The 15831-nt window shown below is 34.7% G+C and overlaps 1 protein-coding gene across 1 annotated transcript; it reads left to right on the top strand.

Moving 5' to 3' along the window:
- Nucleotides 1-109: 109 nt before the first annotated feature.
- LOC116172291 (cytochrome P450 4C1-like) lies at nt 110-13389 on the top strand. Its single transcript, XM_031489479.1, has 11 exons — nt 110-237; nt 4241-4432; nt 4481-4669; nt 4720-4786; nt 4835-4961; nt 5012-5066; nt 5121-5218; nt 5264-5332; nt 12650-12818; nt 13001-13180; nt 13225-13389. The coding sequence occupies exons 2-11, from the start codon at nt 4267-4269 to the stop codon at nt 13380-13382; spliced, it is 1278 nt and encodes a 425-aa protein (XP_031345339.1). The 5' UTR covers nt 110-237; nt 4241-4266; the 3' UTR covers nt 13383-13389.
- The last annotated feature ends 2442 nt before the right edge of the window (nt 13390-15831 follow it).

The following is a 15831-nucleotide window of genomic DNA, read 5'->3' as shown; positions in this document are numbered from 1 at the left end:
AGAAATTGTCAATTTAATTAGGCGGTATTTGCGCACGATTAGCTACACTTGCGTTAGTATCTTCAAAAAGAGTGCACGAAAAAATCATGTTCGTGTGGGCATTCTTAGTTATCGTGAGCTTTTGGTTTGTCCATCATCACTGGACGAGAAGAAAGTTGTATACGTTGGCGGCTAAGATTCCAGGACCCAGAGCTTATCCTCTAATTGGTAGCGCATACCTCTTCTTCTCATTTAAAGGTATTTTTCTAAACATTTTTGAATAATTGAAATCATTTCGCGTTAACGGCACATTTACGACTTATACGAGGGATATCGTGAATTACTTCACGTCTAAACCTCGTTAACCTTTTGCAAAATAAAGTAAAAATGAGTAACGGTCTAAAATACCTTGAAGTAGGTACACCTATTTAATTGTTTATGTGTTTTTTTAGTATTGTTGTTGATTTATTAATGTCAGCGTGGGACGTAATACAGATGATATGGCCAGATTTGCCTCCCCCAAAAATTCATCGCCACCTTCACTCAGTAAACATTTTCTCGCCATGTAAAAGTGTGTTGCTGTGTGTAATATTTTGCAATTGAGGAGAATTTTGTAGTTATGATTACATTATATTAGTAAACATATAATAACATTTAAATGGGTAGAGAAAAAGAACAAATACAAGTAATTATACAACGTGAACTCATTCATCCTGTCTTGAAATCTTCATTAAAACAAAGCAAGTACCTGTGAGAGTACTTTCTACGTTTATCAACCGTAATTGTTAAATAATACCTGTCTTTTATACACATGGTGCAACAGGCGAGTGTCACCAGGAACGAAAAGAAACACTTTCCTTTCAAATAAAGCAAAGGTTTAATTAGTTCCCAAAGTTCGAAACTTGAGCTTTTTACAGAGTAAATTTTTGCGTCCTTCATGCTCAACATGTACAGGGTGTCCCATTAACAAAGGTCACAGGTCATATCTATGGAAAGGTTAATTGCACAGCGCCGAGAAAAGATTTTGTTAGCAAAATAGATCAAGAGAAATCGCTAGAAATAATTTTTAGGTTTCTAGGTTTGCCACTAGAGGGCGTACGACTTTTTTCCTAAAATATTGTGATGCAGCACATATTGCTCCAGCCCATAAAATATGAGGAGTGGGGGAAAGGGAAAATGACTTCATCCTTCGAGGAATTGAATATAACTTCGGTTTACATAGTAGGTCCTGTTAGAAACAGCTCTCTTCGTGTTATCTGCATTTATATGAATAGAGTCTTTTAGTAAATGTGATGACTGCTAGATGGCGCGATGTGACATTAACATAAACTTTGCAGGTTTTTTGAAAATTCTAAATGTAACGATATAATTGTTATATGATATTATCAAATAAGAGGAAAAAGTGAACATATCAGTGAAAACCGAATTTTGATATTTGCTTCCTAAGCAAAGATATGGCGAAGATACGCACAACGCACATTCACAAATTTAAATTCCAATCTTTATATTCATCCATGTTGGATTTGAAACAAATGAACACATAGCAAGCGATAATTATGTCAAAGAGAATGAGGCGATGGCAGTCTAAAACAAAAACAAAACAAACAAGTTAAAAAGTAATCGTAAACGATTTACATAAAGCGCATTTCCACTTGCATTCATTTCCCATTTGTAAGATGCAACTTCTGTTAAAATCGTAAAAATCCGGTCACAAATATGAAAGATAGCGTTGCACATGGGCAATCCATTGTTGACGTGCTACTTCAATTTCAGTTTATGAGAAGAATTTCATTTCAATGCTTTTCTAAATAAGAAAGTTGGAACTGCGCATGCGCAAACCTAAATTTTAAAACTAATGTTAGATTTTCCTTTGTTCCAAGCGCCTAAATATCAAATTTCACTTAAATGCTTCCATAGATAAAAAAAGTTGGCACTGCGCATGCGTAAAACCAAATTTTGAAATTGGCGTTTGATTTTCCTTTATCCCAAGTGCCTATGTATCAAATTTCGCTTAAATTCTTCCATAAATAAAAAAGTTGGCACTGCGCATGCGCAAAACCAAATTTTGAAATTGGCGTTTGATTTTCCTTTATCCCAAGTGCCTATGTATCAAATTTCGTTTAAATTCTTCCATAAATAAAAAAGTTGGCACTGCGCATGCGCAAAACCAAATTTTGAAATTGGCGTTTGATTTTCCTTTATTCCAAGTGGCTATGTATCAAATTTCATTTAAATACTTTTATAATTAAAAAAGTTTGCAATTCGGTTTATAAATGGTCGAGATGCGAAAAGGGCACTGTGAATTTTGAATCGATTCGACTCAACTTTTGGCATTGCGTATTATATGTGGCTAAAGCTATGCCCATATTGAATTTCATGCAATTCAGTTAATAACTAACGGAGATGTAAAAGCAATCGGACATTTCTAAACAAAGTTATCGTTCACACGGACAGATACAGGGACAGACAGACAAAGGAACAGACGGACAGACCAACAGACAGACGACAGACAGCAATACAAAATTATAAACGATCTCTAGGATCGTTAATAAACGGCAAAAGTGTAAAATTATGGAACATGTAAAAAACGGTTTTTTTGTTTTTTTTACAATAACTTTTTTTGTAAGCGGTACAGAAAAAATTCCTTCCTTGGTGCAAGACTCGACACCATAACGAACCAAATAGCGAAAAAAGTAGAACAATAGCTCTTAAGATAAAGAACTAGTAGCGTCGCAAAACGAGAGGACGGACTGACGGACGGACGGACAAAGTGGCCACAATAGCGCATTTTTATTTTTATTTTTGTGGAAATGCGCTAAAAACAAAAACACTCAATTTTTAAATTATGAGCAACAAATAAATTATTTAAACTTTAAATAAGAGAATATGAATTAAATAAAAGAAACAATAATAATATATTACGTTTAAAATTTTTAAAAAAACCTGCAAAGTTAATGTTAATGTCACCTCGCGATCTCTACCTACCACTCATCACATTTACTAAAAAGCTTCTATTCATATAAAATCCGATTACATGAAGAGAGCCCTTTCCAACCAGAACTACTATGTGAAAATCTGTGCTGAATCAAAATAATGCAAATTCATTCAGATTGCGATGAATGTATTTTTTACGCATGTTTGTTGGGTATGTTTTAGGAAAAAGTTATTTTTCTACATAACCATGAATCGTGCGCCTTCTAGCGGTAAATCTAGAAACTTGAAAATAATTTCCAGCGATTTCCATTGGCCTCTTTTGCTAACACATTTTTTTCCAGAAGGTGTGCAATTTCGTCACTTTACGCAAATAGTTATTCACGCTAAACTGACCTGAACGCTATCAGATTTCACTGATAATTCAACTAATAATGTTCACAAAGGAAAAGTTTCAGTTCTTCAACGATGAGGATATAAATAATTCCATGATATTGAGTGCTATGTAATCCAAGAGGACCAGTTAAAAAGATGAAATACGATACAAACTCAGACTTTATGGCTCTACCGGTGTCCGGAAGCAATTAAGAAACAAAGCCTCATAGAAAATAAACAACGCAGGAATAAATGCACGTCCAATACCATTACCTGTACCATAATTTCAAACCTCAAACTTTTGACATCGGAGAAATTTTGATGATACGCGATGTTTAAATTACCCAAACCCCTAAAGTTTTAAAAACTCTAGAAGGTAAAAAAATGTGGTACCTGTCATTGATAGATGCGAATATATCCAAAAAGCTTGAGTGCAATTAATTTCAAAACATTTGAGGACAAATAGTAGGTAATTTTTGGTGTTTGTTTATTTAATTATGAGGAAATTGTAGTGTACAAACGTAAAATATTGCCGCGATCTCAATATGGGCATTTTTCAGATTAGGAGATGTTTTTTAAAAGAAGTGCCATTACTCAATTTCATAAATGAAATTTGAAACGGTACCGGCTACAAGTAAAAAATATACGTATAGTAATATAGTAAGGCGTGTCATTAAACTTGTTAACTTCTATGTCGTTGCACAACATATTTTATTTGTAAATTTATTCATGGTTTATAAATTACATTAACAAAATCAAAATATGTGTTAACATTGTATAAAAGAATTATTAGTCATTGTCTACCCATGTAAATGATTAATTGATTTTTAATAAGCGTTGATTACCTCACACAAATCAACGTTGATATTTCACGCAAACCCATTGCTCGGAATTGTCCTTCCGCCTGACATTTTTTGGCAGGAATTCGCATAAATTGACGACTACATTTTTGAAGATATCGCACAAAATGCCTCGAAGATCATGGAGAAATACGGCTCAATACTGAAAATATGGATGTTCAATGCGCTTGTAGTGGTAGTAGCGAAACCCAAACACGTCCAGATTATCTTAACGAAGTGTCTGGAGAAAGAGACCCGTTACAAGTTCGCTAAGGATGCGTTCGGAAACAGCTTGCTTACAGCGCCAGGTGCAGAGGGTGCTTTCGAGATGGTTAGTGATAATGATAACATTTTAGTGGCAACTTGGAGAAGTCATCGGAAAACCATTAATCCGGCTTTTAGTCAACAAATTTTAGACTCATTCGTAGACATATTCGTTAAGCACAGCCAAATTTTAGTGCGGAAACTAGAAGAGGAAGTCGACGATCAAAAGACTTTTGACGTCCACGAACACCTATCTCGATGTTCGTTGGATATAATTTGCGGTAATTGAAGATGTAGACTTGCACAAGTCTTGACGTTAATTTTCCTTTAGAAACAGCCATGGGAACTACTGTTGATGCTCAAACAAAGCCATCCAAACTGTTACATGCAACTAGAAGGTATCGTATCCGTGCCAATTATCTACCGTTTTAAACTTGAAAGTTTAGGGGCGCCCAAATCCTGGTGGAAAGATGCGTGAGGTTGTGGCTACACCCAAATATCACCTTTCGACTTAGTCAAAGAGGCAGAGAACTGAAAGAAGTGCTTGATTACGTCCAAGGTTACACTGGCAATGTAAGTAAATTGACAACTGTCTTGCCCAAGAGACAATTAACTTCTTTCAGCTGGTCAGGAAACGTTACGAGGAATTTCATAGCAGAATAGATGACAATTTCCGCGGTAAAACGTATAATTTTTATATCGCGTGTATATTAATTATTGTATACCTTTTAGATACTTCCAGGAAACCGTTTTTAGAGCATCTTCTGTCGCTCGGCGACCAAATGACATTTTTAGAATTGAGAAACGAAGTCGATCTTTTTATAACCGCGGTGAGTTAGTGCGAAACTAAAGATGAGCTAAAGATGAATTTTCAGGGCTCCGACACGGTAACGACGACAACGGGTTACGTTCTCGTGTGTTTGGGAATGTACCAGCACATTCAGGTAGGCTCGCCTTTTTTGCATCATTTAATTTATCCATAAATTTGATCGAAAGGGATTCATTCTTTGAAACTATGTTGTCTCGAGATTGTATGGAAATTGTTGCATTAATTTATAAAGCAATTGCCAGAAATGTTGCTAGTGTTTAAATTTCTGTACTGAAAAGCTAGAACGAGCACATTTTGTTTATAATTCGCTTGTTATCATTCTGGTGAAAATAATGTAATCGAAACTACTATTTGTCTTCTAATATAAGGTAAAAAAAAAAACTTCTTAGGTAGTATATAAAATGGGCTTATGACCGAAATTTTTTGATTAAGCATTTATTATTAGAGAAAAGATTTTAATAAAGACGAAGGTACTCAAGAATTGAATCCATAACAAATATTATAAGAAGAGAAAAATTTTTCCCCTTTCACTGAGGCTTTCTTGTGAGATCGAATATGTGGGAAATATAGTCATTGGTAGTGAATATTCTGAAAGAGAACTTCTCGCAGTGAATATTCTGCAATTTTTTCGACGAGGTTTAAGGGATATGTGCTAACATACTCATTTGCATAGAAAAAAGAATAGAACAAACAATATACCAGAATTTGCAAGTTTAAGAACCGGATTTTCGTTGTCTAATTCCAATTGTTCCATAAATTTTGGAAGTTGGTTCCAAATTTAAATAAAAAATAAATAAATTCAAACTTTATAAGTGATTACAGCCAAAGATCGCGAGTCATAAAATTAGTGCTTGTAGTATGTATAGCCTTCCTTTTTTTACCAAAAATCGACTGCACCAAAATTTCTCGGAAAAACACTTTTTCTTATTAATTTTGCGGCGTAGAATCCAAAACGATTCGTACTTTTTCGATTAGACCTCTCAATCAAAAGTTATGGACTATACTGCATTCATTATAAGAAGGTAGTAGATGGCGCTGTGTTTAAAGACAGACACACACAGGATAAATATAAAACGGCATCAAATTTGAAACATATGAAAATAAATCAACAGATTTCACGTTTGGATCATTGAAATTGACATCTAAAGTCAGTTCGACAGTTTTGTTCGTAATCGAAACTACTAATATAACAGAATTGGTCACACATTTTATTTGTCGGCGTAATACAGACTCGTGGTTTAACCAACCACAGTCAAGGTCAAAGCTTCCCTATGCTTTCTACCGCTACCTTCTTAAAATGAATAGAGTATAGAAACCAATTTCGAAAGAAAATTCAAAGGGCTGTAACTTTTGAACTAGCAGCCCAATCTTGGAACTGTTTGAAATTATGGATTCTACAGGCCACATTCTATAAGAAAATCTTTTTTCCCGGTCGATCTGAGACAATTTTTTTTTCGGGGCTCAAAAAAAGGCAGTGTATAACCTTCCTTTTTTACCAAAAATCGACTACACCAAAATTTCTCGGGAAACACTTTTTCTTATTAATTTTGGTGCGTAGAATCCAAAACAATTCGTACTTTTTCGATCAGACTTCTCAATCAAAAGTTATAGACTAGAAACCAATTTCGAAAGAAAATTCAAAGGTCTGTAACTTTTGAACTAGTAGCCCAATCTTGGAACTGTTTGAAATTATGGATTCTACAGGCCACATTCTATAAGAAAATTTTTTTTCCGGGTCGATCTGAGAAAATTTTTTTTTCGGGGCTCAAAAAAAGGCAGTGTATAACCTTCCTTTTTTACCAAAAATCGACTACACCAAAATTTCTCGGGAAAACACTTTTTCTTAATAATTTTGGGGCGTAGAATCCAAAACAATTCGTACTTTTTCGATTAGACTTCTCAATCAAAAGTTATGGACTAGAAACCAATTTCGAAAGAAAATTCAAAAGTGAAACAGATACCTATAAAGAAATTGTGTGGAAAGAAAGAAGAGGGGAAATGAAGAAAAATGCGAGGGAACAAAACTAAAGTAAAGAAAAAAGATGGAGGAAGGGGAAGAGCCAACCATAAGGGAAATAAAAACAGACAATAATTTTTGGAAGGTGATACCTAAGCAGAGAAAAAACAAAAATAGAACAAGTGGGAGGGAAATTCAACTAGAGGTACTACAAGGAACTCAAGAGAAAGAGGACGAGGATCGAGCAACAATTTAAAAAAAGAAGGGTAAAGGGGCAGAGAGAGGGGCCAAATAGGAAATGCGGCTTGGATTTTCGTCACAGATAGCGCCGGTGGAAAAGCCGGTCAGGCACCCAAAGTGCGATTAAAAGCTACCTTTTTACCAATAAATTTTCAAGAACAGAACAAAAAAATACATGTTCGGTCTAATGGCGAGAGAAATGGGACGGAGATATGGTGGAAGGAATGGAATGAACTGGAAGGAATACAAAGGATATACCAATTATAAATGGGCATTATAGGGCTAAACTTAAGGCCACAAAATGTATAAGTACTACAAGAAGAAACAAAAATGTAGAAGATAAGCATAGCGCCGCGCCGGGACGCAGGGCGACAATGTTCGAGAAAAGTTGTGAAAGAGAAAGCGTATTAGTAAAACAATGCTTGACAATGAGCATCAACGCAAAAGGAATATGGGAAGTACAAATTAAAAAATGCAATTAAAGAAATCGATTTGCACGGACTGAAGTCGAAAGAAAGAGATGAATAGGAGGTGGAAAAAAAGAGATCCTGATGCACAATTATAACAACAGAGAGAGAAGATAGAGGTCGCATGAGAAAGTAGGAACTAATAAGGGAGTTGTTACCAAAATACTTATGGGATGGAACAGAAAAATTAACATAATGGCAAGTTTAGGAGAGATGGAAGGAGAAATGGAGACAAGAAGAAGAAAGAACATGTAGAATCTGTTGAGAGCAAGAAGAGGACATAGAGGTGGAAAGGACAAGGAGTTGGAAGAGGTGAGAAGTGAATGATGTGGATACTAGAGAAAAAAAGAGAAAGAAATGCATTTTAGTGTTATTTTGTTGTTATATAGTGTAAAAAGTTTTGCCATTTTGGCGTCAAGCAAAATCATCGTAAGTGAAATACTTGTAAGTTGGACAAGCATCTCGATAGGTGAAATTTAGAAAAAGACTCAAAAATCTTTTTTGATGTAGGTCTCCATTTGTCGATAAACGTTTATGAGTAGAGTAAAATATAACATCGAAGTTGAATAACGTTTATTATAATTTTTCTATGGCTATCGATTTCGGCAACATTGCCATCATCAGGCCTAGCTATAAATATATCCTGTGTTATATAAAAGATACACTTATAATTGTGCTTACCGTCAATATTTAAAAGGCAGCATATTTATACATAGCATGAAGTGCGTGTTATTGATGGAAGTGGAAATTGAAATTCAATTTATTCAACTTCGATGTTATATTTTACTCTACTCAAAAATCTATTTCACTTCAAGTTGGAAACTTTTTAAGCGCCTTTAAAGCATAAAGTACCTACTGAGTTGTTAACTTCATGACACGATGATTGGCCTCATAATGGACTGTTAGTATGAGAAACCCTTTAAAAATTCGTAGATCTTTTTAAATTTGAACTGCAAATCGTGTGTAACTGATAGGTATTTGTTAGCGAATTTACGATGGCACACAAAACACGCTTTCCATAATTTTGTTTCAATTCAACTAATAATCAAATGGGCAATTTAACTTTAATGTAGCACGTAACTCTCGTCGATGGTTTAATTATTCTAATTAGATGCTATAGTAATATTGGAATGAATGGAACAATTGATGAACTGAAATAATTCCGGGTTAGTTCGCAATACCGTATATGCAAACAATCTCCTTGAACATAAATTAAAACGGAATAAAGAAATTCAATCAAATCAGGTAAATTTAATTAATGTAATTTAGATCTGTTTAATTAAGTGCCGATTAATTTTTTTCTATTTGTAATAGAGAGTGAGAGTGAATATTAGTATCGACCATATTGTTAATTAGTCAAAGCCAAAGGTGGAGGTAATAATGAGATACCAATTACCAGCTAATAATGGGCATGTAACATGTGGTTTATAAGTGCTCAAATTACAACACATAGGGAAATTTGTATTTAATTCTGGCAAACATAATTGATATTGTTTAGAAACTGGTTTACATCACATTTTTTTCGCTAATGAAACCAAACACGCATCATGTAGAACAAACTTTCTGAGGCTATTCTCATTGATCGCAATCCCCCATGTAATTATCGCGTTTCAATTAGTGGATACGGAAAGTACGATATTAACTATCTTTAATGAAAAATTAGTGTTTTCACCTAAAACCTACATCCTACTTTAATAACTAACTTCAGGACCGACAAAACAGCATGATATTCATATAAATAATGAGTGGGAAGCCTTTTCTGGTTCGCGAGATATTTTTGCGCGGGTAGTTTTGAAAAAAGTGAAGTTTGTAAATAAAAATCGCTGTTATACTGGGTGACCTAATTCAAGTCGGGTTAATACGAGAAGCTGTCATTGTTCATAATAATAAACTACCACACTACCATAGAATAAACTCGCTGGAAAATAAGTCCAATTTCAAGCAGTGTGAATTTGTATAGTATTTTTTCGAATCCAAGACGGCGATTCAGATTTTTCCAAGGTTGGACGACTAGAGGGTAGTTAACATGTCTTATAAATAATGTTTATGTTTATATTCAATGCAGATCGTGTCCTTTTAAGGATTTTGATTATTAAAATTTAAAGTTTTGAATAGTGATTCTTGTAAGACAAGATAAGATAAGGAATGACATCTCGTCTTGCAAATTTGTTTTGTCTTGTTTGTTTTCTTTCAATTTTTTTGTTTGGTATAAGAATTTACTCATATTAGTACTGTAGATCTCTTTTTCATTAATTCGGTGAATCATTTTTTTAATTTAAAGTAATACTTTTCAAATATCTGGCAAAATTTTATGATAGAATTACAAAAAATCAAAAGTTCTAAACAACATTTTTAATACTTTGTTAAAAAACCCAAAAATTGGATTGATAGGTATATCGCGATTTGATTTTAAATTTAAACCCATACATTTTGTGACCAGTGCAGGAGTCAAGGTGTTAACCTTTACCTTTAATTTTGCAAAATATTATGCTAACCGAACTTACTCACTCTAAATGCTTATACTATTTGCCAGGATGCTGCTAAATATATGTATACTGAAACATGACGCAGTCGTCCGAGCTTTTTAACGCATAATTTTTTTCCCCCGACCTCGCCATGAAACCTTCATTTTCATGCCTACTGTATACCAGGAAATTTTATTTTCCATGACCGTGATAGTAACACTTTACCTGACCACTTTTCCTGCCGCCTATCACTTTAGCAATGTCTAATAACTCCTGGCCTCACTGCCAGATTGATATTAATGAAAAGTTCTATATGATAGGTAAAATTTTGTATTAAAAAGACGATTACGTGAACAAAACTCACCAGTAAAATTATAGGTAGGGCGAAAATTAAAGTACTCGGTCCCAAAGGGCAATATTTCCTCGCCAGTTATGGTAAATTTTCTATGTAAATAACTATTAGCACGATGATCCTCAGGCTAGCTACTTTCAACGAAAGCAAATATTTTCAAAATCTATCGCCAAGACCTTGAAAGAAGTGCAAGTAATTCAAGAAATTCCTTGTCTTGCGATGAGTGTGAATTTTCCCCATTGTAAATAAAATTCATCTAGAAGTTCTCCATTATTTTGTGCAATATTAAATACCGGAAGTCTTCTAACTGAGTGAAATATATAAAGTATGAATTTTCAATTGTGTACATAAAATTAAACAGTACAGTTTAATCAGATATTAGGAAAAACCATTTGGAAGTATTGAATAATCTACTGAGACTTTAAATACAAAATATGGTGATCGGTGTTCGAAACTGAAAATTTCAAATACGTATTTCAGTTCTATGAATACTTCAAAGAAGGTGTCCGACTGAACATCCTGAAATAGTCCTTGAAGACCAGGGACGTATTCGTTGCAAGCGCTGGAACAGCGGAAAAAAACACTACCAGTTTAAAATTATTTAAATAATATGTAATATTGTAAATAAGTGCGTTTGCGATAAAGTTGCCATACACGTTTCCATTTTCAAATGTCGTTGAGTATTTTACTAAGTAAGATATGTACATTGTACGAGTACAAACTCGACCCTTTATTAAAATTTTAATTATTCTACGAGTAGAAAGTAAAATTTGACAGGGGGTGGCTACTGGAAGTTTCACATTCAATTATTATTCAACTATTCCCTCTATTTCACCTTCAAGTTTGATCTTCAGTGACATTGCTTTACTTCAGGAAGCAATCCCCGCCTATGAACCTCAGTGGGTGTTTAGTACGATCAACTCACTGTCAACCTAATTAACATTAGAGGTAACCTAAAATTTACACGGCCTTCCCCTAATCAAAGTTTGTTGCTCATACCTTATTCAATAAATATAAGGTTTGTAGCCAAAAGGACATTTCCCATTGTTCAGTCGTTTCTAAAATCTCTTTCTCAGCTTTCAGGAACACCAGAGAGAACATTGGTACTGCTCCTTACAAACTTATACGTAATTCAATAAATATCGATTGTATTGCCAAAAAGGCATTTGCCATTTTCGAATCGCTTCTAAAGCTTTTCAGCTCTCGAGACCATTTAAGTGAACATCCAATTTCCAATTTCAACCAAATCGGTACGGTAGTTTCACACACACATACACGCATATGTACATACAGACGTTTTTTAAAAAGCACCTGGGAATTTGGAGTGATTTCAATAACTTGCCAATTTTTATTCAACCGAACAACGAAGAAGCAAAATAAACTTAGTTCATTGCCGTAAGCGCATTGTTTAATTTTCATTGGAAAATACGTGACATTGTACTCGGGTCATTTCATTTTCGGAAAAGAGGTGTAAGAGTGATTTTCTTTGGAAAATTTGAGCGACGCAAATTAATTTTTGTGTTGCAATTATGATACTAAAAATAGAAAAACCAATTTTGCACGAAATAAAATGAGTACATTAAGCGTTTCGTACGTTGAGCAACTATGAAATATTATCGTATCAACAAAGCCGCACTTTGACATCAGAAAAGCTGAAGCCATATAAATCCAATAAGGCAAACTTATCTACATATTTTGAACAATTGTCCAACACTGTCAAGTTCATATACCACGAATACGATCTTCGACCTCGCGGAATCCTTAATCCAGACAATTGTTGAAAAGTATTGAAACTCATTTAGCATAGACTTCAAATTTGGGTTGTGACTTAGAGACATCCTTATCTAACGCGATGCTTTCTCCAGCGAAAGTGCTAATGTGGAAGGAACATTCTACCAAAAGTTCAGAGCATGCATAAATTTTCGAAAATGATTAATGTGTTTGGTTTCAGCAAGAAATTATACAGGAAATAGACGAAATATTCGGAATCTCTACCAGACCAATAACTCGGGACGATTTGCCAAAGTTGAAATACATGGAACGTGTTATAAAAGAAACGATGCGCTTGTATCCACCGGTTCCTTTGATAGCTCGAAGTGTTACCGAAGATATCGATTTAGGTATTATACGCATCCATCCTATTGACGAGATACCATCAAGATTTTATTGTATAACCTGTTCAAAGTGAATTCCATAAAATCATGATTTACAGCGCTTCATTCATATGCATAAGCCGCGCCTTAAACTTTTACCTTCCATGTCCGATTATGCATCTCGTAACTTCTTACGCATCTAATTTCAGGCGAATTAATTTTACCGGCTGGATGTTCGGTTGTCGTTGGCATTATTGGTATGCACAGAGACCCCGAAACTTGGACCGATCCTTTGAAATTTGACCCGGATAGATTCACATCTGAAGAAGCTGCTAAAAGGCACCCCTACAGTTACATTCCGTTTAGTGGAGGTCCGCGAAATTGCATTGGTAAATCAAACTCACCAGTTTGCCCAATTTAATGTTGATTGTAGGTATCAAATTCTCGATGATGGCAGTGAAGGTCCTCTTGGCTACGATTTTGAGATCGTATAAAATACACACCGACATTAAACCCCAAGATATCAAGTTGAGTGTGGAGATTGTGTCAAAAATGATCGGAGGCGCCAATATTTCTATTTCAAAACGGTAACCGAAGGTGCGACAATAAAAATAAAATATTAATTGAAAATTGGTTATACAAAACTATTTGCATTTGAGGTCGCTTTGTTCGCAGAACTTGGCGCCTCGCGTGTAGGTTGCTGTTAAAATACCGGTATTAATTTGTCATTGTTCTTTGTACGTGAAGTACAGAATTGATAACAACTATCTAGCTTTATTGAAATGTGCCCGTTGAGTTACACAAACTGGTAGGAAAGGAAACCTGAACTATTGAAAGTAAATGTCTTTATTTACTACAGGCGAAAAGACCTGGGTGTCGTAGGTCGTAGAGGCAATTAAATTATTCCCATTTCTTCATACAGTCCGCCTAAATTTACAACTACCTACTTCCTGTTCGTTCTGGATCTAAAAATATAATAAAGGCATTAGTATGTAATATGCAAAAAAAAAATTATTGCGATGAACCTTCGTAATAATTAAGTTGGACATATTAGGAACATCCTATTTCGCTCTAATGTCATACGCAGAGAAACTTCGAATGTTGACCTTATTAACGAAATTAATGGCCACGGAAGAATAATAAATGTGATGATGGTATTTGGACACAAATTCCAGCGTATTTGAGTGGGTCGAATCAAATGAAAGTTATAGTTAGTCTACAGGAAGGGCGGAAGATATTGGGACAAAGGTGGTTAACATTCCATTCGATGTGATACTAAGCATACCAAGGATAGGACCATGTACGTCTTCCCAAATTGCCTACAAAGTACATTAATATCCGTGGGTGCAAAAATGATATCGAATGATATAACTGAACTACTGGATACAAGCTAGTATGTAACAGGAAGTCGCAATAAGAAGTTACGTATATGGTTATTCGAATCAAGAAGTCAAGTACGTCCACGTTATACGTCGAAAAACTTCCGGCCCAGCTTGTAGCATTTTTGTGCAGAAATTTTGATCGTACCAGAAGATTTAACTCTTCAGCAAACATGCCTCTGGCGTAGGAGATACATAAATTTTGGTTTGTTAGAAGAGATAGCCCAGGTAAGAATGTTTTTTTTAATACTTCGATAATGAGCACGTCTTCTCATAAAAGCTGGCTTATTAAACACTTTACCGTTACTGTAGATAAACGTGCTGATGAGAAAGTAGTTGGCATCAGTGAATTTCGAATATAGTGTGACCGTGGGCGTAGGGTGCGTGGTCCGAAATACGTGAAGCAGAGAAATGATTACGCACGGGGCCGTAAAAGCGACAAGTGCCGCGACCTTTTGGAAATACATCAGTAAAGCAGCACGTGATCGAGTCAAATTCCTAGGAAGTTCAGGGTGGTGGATACTATGAAATAATAAGGTAATCGTATGGTTCTAATATTTGTATGTTCAACCCATTACCTTGCTTTTAAGGGCAAATAGAATTAAAATTTGTTCATTTAAATAATAAAAAAAGAAGCCCTTAAAGAACGGTACCTCCATGTTTGAACCACCCTGAAAGGATCAAAATTATTTGCTGTGAACGCTAATATTTAAATTATGAAGACTTAATAGTTGGGTTCATATTTCTCTATTTTTTAATATTATAGGTTTTGTTTTAAAATATAGGGTAGTAATGGCGTTATCATGTAACAAGGGGGCTAGGTAATTTAAAAAGGTAATCACTTAGTTAGGCAGAGTATGACTACCTATAGCAAAACTTTGAGTAGAAATAGTTAATATGTAAATGAACGATCACTTCTATAAGTGGCCTGTTTGTGATTGCACCACAGTTTTTCAAAAACAATTCAAATTCGTAAATTAGTACCCGCGTACCAGCGTGAGGACTAACTTCCCCTAATTAAGAAACTGCCCTTCTATCAATCGTAGGTAATTTCCTAATCTATGTTATCGTTTCCAGACAAGGTTTAAAATTACGCCTACTTTTCCAATTCCTCAATTAAGTATTTTTAATGGTGCGCATTGAAACTCAATTAGGAAATGTAGCATATAGTATTTGTAAAGAAAATAAATAAATCAAACCGAAGTTTAAAAAGTCCAGTTCATAAGCAAGGTTGTAACCTTCGGTAGGTAACAAAAAGGAGCGTCTGCGGGTCGGCATGTCCGTTTCTCATACTTTTATTTATCTTCTTCAAGACTACCACACAATTAACCCACCCATTAACTTACTAAATTGTAATCTTTGGTACGTTTCGATTATCCATCTCGCTTGCGGTTTTGTTAGGGAAGAGCAACTCCTTGTCTAATTTTTTTTTAGATCTTGGGAAGAATTTTAGGCATGGTGATTGCGTTTTTAAACGATTTAAATTTTTTTGGCGTAAGCAAACCTTGAGTTGTTTCATGCTTTCTGGGCCTACTATAAACGTAGAAAATATCGCAAGAAACCGCCTACAGATTCATTTAACATTTTGATACAATCGTAAATTTGAAATATTGTTGTCAGTAAATCCAATCCCATCGAATACTAATTTTATTAAGGTATAC

Source organism: Photinus pyralis, unplaced genomic scaffold, assembly GCF_008802855.1.
Source record: "Photinus pyralis isolate 1611_PpyrPB1 unplaced genomic scaffold, Ppyr1.3 Ppyr1.4_LG5, whole genome shotgun sequence".
Taxonomy (NCBI): domain Eukaryota; kingdom Metazoa; phylum Arthropoda; class Insecta; order Coleoptera; family Lampyridae; genus Photinus; species Photinus pyralis.
Note: the sequence above shows the minus strand (reverse complement) of the source record. Positions and strands in the feature narration are given on the sequence as shown.